At 43.8% G+C, this 8,305-nt stretch overlaps 1 protein-coding gene across 1 annotated transcript; it reads right to left on the bottom strand.

Annotated features, from left to right (window-relative positions):
- Positions 1-4,394: 4,394 nt before the first annotated feature.
- On the bottom strand, positions 4,395-6,230 carry LOC119302728 (the record flags this gene model as incomplete). Its single annotated transcript, XM_037579774.1, has 2 exons — positions 5,197-6,230; positions 4,395-4,794 (listed from the first exon to the last, which is right to left on the bottom strand). Coding segments are annotated over exons 1-2 (1,434 nt in total), but the record flags the coding sequence as incomplete, so codon positions are not given.
- Between the last annotated feature and the right edge of the window lie 2,075 nt (positions 6,231-8,305).

Here is an 8,305-nt window from a genome sequence, read left to right as displayed (position 1 = left end):
TATGATTGTACTCCTTCTTAGCCGCATTTTCCTTATTTTTTTTCGATATTTGAATGAACTGCTCCGATTTCTTTTGCTTCACAAATTCTGGCCAATCATGTTTCAGTTTCTCATATTGTCCTTTGAAATCCGGAGTCTTCTTCTGCTTGACAAAGTCATGGGCTAGATTTTGCTTGAATTTCCGGAATGCGTCGGCCATCTTATGAAGAGCGAACTGTTTGACTAGCCTCCTCCTCTCCTTGTTTTCCTCAATCTTGTTACCCTCCTCATCGAATTTGTTGTATTCCGGAGGTAGAACGAAATGTTCCATAAGCTTTTTGAAGCAATCTTTTTTTGTTCTCTTATCGACAAAAGTGAAACCAGCAATTCGTGCCTTCTTTGGCTTATTCCACTCCTGGACGGTGATCGAGACGTTGTCTCTAACAATGGCTCCGCATTGGTTGACAAACTTGGTGGCATTCTTGCGGGGCTCCAGCGGCCTGCCGGTTGCACTGTCGACAACCTCGATGGTGCATGTTTCTCCTTGTTTCATCGTCTTGGTTGCGCCACGCTTTGACGACGTACTCGATTGTTTCGACGATCCGGCCGAGGGCTAAAATAAGAAAGAGAGTCGCGCGCGTTAGTCCACACATATTTATTCAAATCAGTTAGTTTGTATCACCAGAGGCTCAATGTATATATATATACCTCGGCGCCGGAGGTGGTTGCTACTTCCATTTGAAGATCGTCGTTTATCGATGTTTGTTCGGCATCATCTTGCTGACGGCGCCCTTCATCTTCACCGTCAAGGTTCAGATAAGAAGAGATATCATCTTCTTCTTGTCCGGTCGGCACATATAGAATATCGCCGTTTATGATGCCGAACATATGTGCTTCACCGTCCGGATCATAGTTGTCCATAATCGGGTCAGCTCTATCGTCCGCCATTATGTCAGTCCTGAAAACATGTAGTAAAAACAAATTAATTAAGTGAAGAAGGGGGGCGGTGGCGGTGGCGGTGGCGAAAGGGCTAGAGAACTTGAGTGTGACGCCCGGATACATTAACCTCTGCTAATGGTACCACATCACCACGATTACTGTGGTTAATCTCGTGATGATTCAAGTCCCGTTCGAATTTAAAAATTCAAAATCAAGTTAAAAAATTAAAAATTTCAAACATAAAAACTAAAATGTTCAAAGCGTGGCAAATAATCCCTTGATAATTGTCACGTTGAAAACCACATTTGTAAAGTATTTAAATGCGCTTTGGTGAATAAAACCGTGCCTTAAACAATAAATTAAATGCATTTTATAATTTATAAAATCTTAAACTTTTTTAATTAGGCATGAAACCTTTTGTGGCAGTGGTAAAACTAGTCACATTAAATTAGGTGCTTTTGTATGAATTTTGTAAAACAAAAATAAATGGGCATAAAGATAAAACACTAAAGCAAAATTACTAAAATAAAAAGTAAAGACAAAACAAAAGAACCCCCCCCGGCTCCCCATGGGCCTCGGCCCATCCCACCCAACCGGACAGCCCACCCTGGCTGGCCCACCTCGCCCCTGCTTATCCCCCACCCCTGGAACCCTAACCCCGTGCCGTCCTCTGCTCGTAGGAGAGCCATGGCGCCGCAGGCCTCCCCGCACCGCTGCCAGTTCCCTGCATCGCATGTGAGCATGCGTCCCTGCTCTATCCTCGTCCCTCACGTTCACCACTCCCCTGCACGCGCTCGATCGCCACGTCGGATGCGCGCCCTACCGTCCGGCTCTGCTTGCTGTTGCCGCTGCGTTGCTGCTGCTACCGCACAGCCTCCCGCACCCGGCCGCTGGCGCCGTACGTGGGCGAGAGGGGGCGGCGGGCGACGGCGGGCGGCGTCGAGGGCGAGGGCGACGGCGGGCGGCGTCGAGGGCGAGGGCGACGGCGGGAGGCGTCGAGGGCGAGGGCGACGGCGGCAGGCCTTCGGCGCGGCAGAGAATCGGAGAAGACGAGAAATGGAGGCGACGTGCCCTTGTATTTATAGCCCCCCCCCTTTAGTCGCGGTTGGGGAGGCGACCCGCGACTAAAGGGTACCTTTAGTCGCGGTTGGGGAGGCGACCCGCGACTAAAGGGTAACCTTTAGTCGCGGTTGTGGAGGAGACCCGCGACTAAAGGGCTTTTTTGGCGGGTTTTTGTTCCCGCGCGCAACGACCTTTAGTCGCGGTTGGGCAGGCCAACCGTGACTAAAGGTATTCTTAAAATACTTTTTCTTTTTCAAAATGTTAAAAATACAAATAATATATCGAAAAATTCAGAAAAATAAAACTAATTCAATTCAATATGTTAAAAAATACAAATAATATATCAAAAAATTCAGAAAAATAAAACTAATTCAATTCAAAATTCTAAAAATACAAATAATATATCAAAAAATTAAGAAAAATAAAACTAATTCAATTCAAAATGTTAAAAATACAAATAATATATCAAAAAATTCAGAAAAATAAAACTAATTCAATTCAATATGTTAAAAACACAAATAATATATCAAAAAATTCAGAAAAATAAAACTAATTCAATTCAATATGTTAAAAACACAAATATTATATCAAAAAATTCAGAAAAATAAAACTAATTCAATTCAAAATTCTAAAAATACAAATAATATATCAAAAAATTAAGAAAAATAAAACTAGTTCAATTCAAAATGTTAAAAATACAAATAATATATCAAAAAATTCAGAAAAATAAAACTAATTCAATTCAAAATTTTATACGCCTAGGTAGGAGTATGACTAAATCACTCCAAATTTCATGTATCATCAGTGGTATCTCGAATCATTCGAAAATGGACACCAAACACATCACGGGTAATATAATTCACATGATCCATTCAACAAAGTTTGGTACAATAAATTATTACACATCATTTCTTTCCTTGTGTCCCTGCTTGCTTACGATTGTGCCGTATCCATGGAGCATCCTCATCATTTAACTTAATGCTTGGGTCGGTGTTCACTTTGAAGGGCGGAATTTCAGCAAACATATTATAATCTTCTGACATGTCTGTCTTGTCCTCCACTCCCACGATGTTTCTTTTCCCTGAAAGAACAATGTGGCGCTTTGGATCATCGCATGATGTACTGATCGTTTTCTTATCTTTCCGTTTCCTCGGTTTGCTACTCATGTCCTTCACATAGAAAACCTGAGCGACATCTTTCGCTAGGACGAATGGTTCGTCAAGGTAACCAAGATTGTTGAAATCCACCATTGTCATTCCGTATTGCTGGTCCACCTTTACCCCACCTCCTGTTAGCTTGAACCATTTGCACCGGAACAAAGGGACCTTAAAGGAGGGTCCATAGTCAAGTTCCCATATCTCCTCTATGTAACCATAATATGTGACCTTTTGCCCATTCTCGGTTGCTGCATCAAAGCGGACACCACTGTTTTGGTTGGTGCTCTTTTTATCTTGGGCGATCATGTAAAATGTATTCCCATTTATCTCATACCCTTGGAAAGTCGTTATAGTCGAAGATGGTGTCTTGGCCAACATGTACAGCTGATCTACAACATCATTGTCATTCATTAAATGTTTTCTCAACCAACTGCCGAAAGTCTCCATGTGGGCCTTCCTAATCCAGGATTCAGGCTTCCCCGGGTTGTCCGAGCGTAAAATATTCTTGTGTTTCTCAAAGTACGGAGCCACCAAGCTGGAATTGGTCAGTACAGTGTGGTGTGCTTCAGTCAGAGAATGGCCGTCCATACATGTCGTTGATTTCCTTCCGATCGTGCCTTTTCCACTTAGTCTCCCCTCGTGCCGCGATCGAGGAAGACCAATCGGCTTAAGGTCAGGAACAAAGTCAACACAAAACTCAATTACCTCCTCATTTCCATAGCCCTTGGCGATGCTTCCTTCTGGCCTAGCACGGTTACGAACATATTTCTTTAATACTCTCATGAACCTCTCGAAGGGGAACATATTGTGTAGAAATACAGGACCGAGAATGAAAATCTCTTCGACTAGGTGAACCAAGAGGTGCGTCATAATATTGAAGTAGGATGGCGGGAACACCAACTCGAAACTGACAAGACATTGGATCACATCGTTCTGTAACCGTGGTAGATCTTCTGGATTGATTACCTTCTGAGAGATTGCATTGAGGAATGCACATAGCTTCACAATGGCTACTCGAACATTTTCCGGCAGGAGCCCCCTCAAAGCAATCGGAAGCAATTGCGTCATAATCACGTGGCAGTCGTGAGACTTCAGGTTTTGGAACTTTTTCTCCGCCATGTTTATTATTCCCTTTATATTGGACGAGAATCCAGACGGGACCTTCATACTGCTCAGGCATTCAAAAAAGATGACCTTCTCTTCTTTGGTCAGAGCGTAGCTGGCACGACCTTGAAACCATTCCGGATGCCGGTCATCAGGGTCTTTCAAACGTTGCTGGTCCTGCCGTGCTTCCTTTGTATCATTTGTCTTCCCATAAACGCCCAAGAAGCTTAGGAGGTTCACGCAAATATTCTTCGTAACGTGCACCACGTCGATTGCAGAGCGGACTTCTAGGACTTTCCAATATTCTAGCTCCCAGAATATAGATTTCTTCTTCCACATGGCTGCGTGCCCGTCAGCTCCCTTCGGAACTGATTGTCCGCCAGGACCCTTTCCAAAGATGACTTTCAAATCCTTGACCATATCAAATACCTCAGCACCAGTGCGTTCCGCAGGCTTCGGCCGGTGATCTGCCTTGCCGTTGTAATGCTTGCCTTTCTTTCTTACTGGATGAATTTTCGGAAGAAATCGACGATGCCCAAGGTACACGTTCTTCTTACAATTTGGTAAATGTACACTTTCAGTCTCATGTAAGCAGTGCGTGCATGCATTGTATCCCTTATTTGACAGTCCCGAAAGGTTACTAAGAGCAGGCCAATCGTTGATGGTTACGAAAAGCAACGTTCGTAGGTTAAATTCCTCTTTTTTGTGGTCATCCCACACACGGACACCAGGTCTGCCCCACAGCTGTAAAAGTTCATCAACTAATGGCCTTAGGTACACATCGATGTCGTTGCCGGGTTGCTTCGGACCTTGGATGAGCACTGGCATCATAATGAACTTCCGCTTCATGCACAACCAAGGAGGAAGGTTGTAGATGCATAGAGTCACGGGCCAGGTGCTATGGCTGGAGCTCTGCTCGCCAAAAGGATTCATGCCATCTGTACTTAGACCAAATCTTATGTTCCTTGCGTCAGCTGCAAAATCTTTGAACTCTCTGTCGATCTTTCTCCATTGCGTTCCATCTGCGGTGTGTCTCAACTCCCCGTCCGACTTACGGTCCTCTTTGTGCCATCGCAACAACTTGGCATGCTCTTTGTTCCTGAACAGACGTTTCAACCATGGTATTATAGGAGCATACCACATCACCTTGGCGGGAACCCTCTTCCTGGGTTTCTCGCCCTCAACATCGTCACCAGGGTCATCGCCTCTGATCTTATAACGCAATGCAGTGCATACCGGGCATTCATTCAAATTCTCGTATTCACCGCGGTAGAGGATGCAGTCGTTGATGCATGCATGTATCTTCAGAACCTCTAAACCTAGAGGGCAGACAACCTTCTTTGCTTCGTACATACTGGCGGGCAACTCGTTATTCTTTGGAAACATATTCTTCAACATTTTCAGCAAGTTTTCAAATGCCGAGTCAGCTACACCTGCCTGTGCCTTCCATTTCAGCAAATCCAGTGTGCAGCCCAGCTTTTTCAGACCATCATCGCATCCGGGGTACAACGACTTTCTGTGATCCTCTAACATGCGATCCAAATTCTCCCTCTCCTTTTCAGTTTCGCAGCATCTCCGTGCATCAGCAATGGTCCGACCAAGATCATCAACGGTCTCATCACGTGCCTCTTCTTCACCTTCACCTTCCCCTTCACCTTCCCCTTCACCTTCAGCATCCTCCATGAAAGTATCACCGAAATGAGCAAGATAGCTTTCATCGATGAAATCATCCCCTTCTTCATCTTCTTCCATTATAACCCCTCTTTCTCCATGCTTGGTCCAACAATTATAGCTTGGCATGAAACCGTGCTGAAGCAGGTGCAGGTGAACTTCTCTTGAGGAAGAGTAACCCTTCTGATTCTTACAGTCAACACATGGACAGATAACAAAACCCTTCTGCTTGTTCGCATTAGCCACTACGAGGAAATCTTTCAAACCCGTAGTGAACTCGCGGGAGAGTCGGTTACCGTACATCCATTGCCGATTCATCTGCATTATTATAATATAAAATATATAATTAACCATCATGCATTTGTTAAAGTAACTAGCTATAAACAATAGAAATTAAACAATGAACAACACACATGCATATTTTATCAATGACACACATGCATGAAAGGTTCAAGTTGCTAACCGCGATCGAGGAGGAACCTCAAGTGTGGCTCCAACACTTCATATCATGTTTGTTTCACACTGTTGGGCATTTCATCAAACACCTTGTGTGCATAAGAGGAACCAAAAGCAAACCTACACCCCCTTGTGAAGAGAAGTGGCACCAAATGGCTAAGTGAGTGCGCTGAACTGGTATATATAGGGGAGGAGCTTTAGTCGCGGTTGGCCAGGCCAACCGCGACTAAAGGCCTTTGGGCACCTCACGTGCACCAGCTGGCCACCGAGCGCCCTGGCCCAAGCCTTTGGTCGCGGTTCGTCTGCCGAACCGCAACTAAAGGCTTCATTAGTCGCGGTTCCTACAGTTTCGCGACTAATGGGGCTGGACGGAAGCCTCTTTTTCTACCAGTGTCCCTACCTTATTTCTACCCAGGAGCCGCGACTGCCCGACAAGCCGCGCTCCGGCCTTGCTCGTCGTCACCGGCGACCCCGCCTCCGAATCCGCCTCCTTAGCCCATGCCACGCATGGATCCGCTCCAGTCCCACCACCGTTTAATTCTAATATCTCGTTAGAGATTTGTTTGCTTCTTTAATTAATTCCTCCTAGCGTCGTGTCGTTAATTCATGGTCGCAACGCTCCAATCTTATCTTCCTCGCACAACCCTCTTTTCTTCTCGCGCCACTGCCTCTTTGCTTTTTTTGATTCTTCTTTTATTTCTTGCCTCATGTCTTGGCTTGCTTGATTCTTACAACTGACGAACACATATAAGTCGGTAGGATTTGATTTGAAGGAGCAAGGTGGGACTATTCTTCTTATATACTCCCTCCGTTTTTATTTAGTCCGCGTATTAGGTTTGGTCAAAGTCAAGTTTTGTAAACTTTGACCAAGTTTATAAACACAAATATTAACATACATAATAACAAATAAATACATTTAGATTTATTATTGAATGTACTTTCACATCATATAGATTTGTTATGGTAAATATTTATATTTTTTTCTATAAACTTGGTCAAACTTTACAAAGTTTGACTTCAGTCAACTCTAATATGCAGAATAAATAAAAACGGAGGAAGTACATATATAAGTTGGTAAATTAGAACAAAAAATTGTGGAGAGGGCCCAGGCGGGCCTAGCCAGGCCCATGTGATGAGCGATGTACGTGCCAGAAAATCGAAAGTGACGGACGAATTTTGTAGGGAGTGATATATAAATAGATTATTAGTGCCACCTTGGATGTTGGAAAAAATATGGACGTGTTGAATAAAAAACTAAAAGCGTAAACTTACGAGAAGAAGCGTATTGTGACGGTGAACCCACGGAGTCAATCCGTACTTTATTATTACTAGCAAAAGGGCCCGTGCGTTGCAACGGGAGAAACAAATCTTGCATGCCTTAGTTTGTGTTTCTACTTGAATGTCACATGTTTTGATTGAAAATTATGTGCAGATTAGAAAGAGCAATCCGCTATACTACCAACTTCCACTTTGCACATTTTTTCAACCTGTATAATGCAATGTAATCAGGTGTCCTGAAGGAGTAGCTTCAAAATCAGAAATATCTTTTCTTAGAATCAAAATCTGAAATAGCTAGCATGGACCCAAAATCATCTAATCGCTAGCCTGCTCTGCTCTGCTCGTTGTGACTTCATTTGTACACTTTTTGTGCCTTTTTGTTCTTGCACATGTCCCGTCGCAAGCGCTCACCAAACAGAAGAGATGTGAGAGATACAGTAGTATCCACAAGAGAATGGATTCACCAACCGATGGTTACTCATCACAGTACGTTGTAGCTTTTCATCTTTAACCGGAGCACCAAAGTATATGCGAGAAAGCTTTGGTTTGTAACCCATAGAAGAGAAAAATTCGAAGCTACAAAAGAGAAATTTATTCTGTATGGGTATCATCCTTTTGCACGTACTGTCAGAATGTCGTTTAAAGAAATAGCTAGCGCA

The sequence above is a fragment of the Triticum dicoccoides genome, chromosome 5A, assembly GCF_002162155.2.
Source record: "Triticum dicoccoides isolate Atlit2015 ecotype Zavitan chromosome 5A, WEW_v2.0, whole genome shotgun sequence".
Classification (NCBI taxonomy): domain Eukaryota; kingdom Viridiplantae; phylum Streptophyta; class Magnoliopsida; order Poales; family Poaceae; genus Triticum; species Triticum dicoccoides.
The sequence above is the reverse complement of the archived record's forward strand: the minus strand, read 5'-3'. Positions and strand labels throughout refer to the sequence as shown.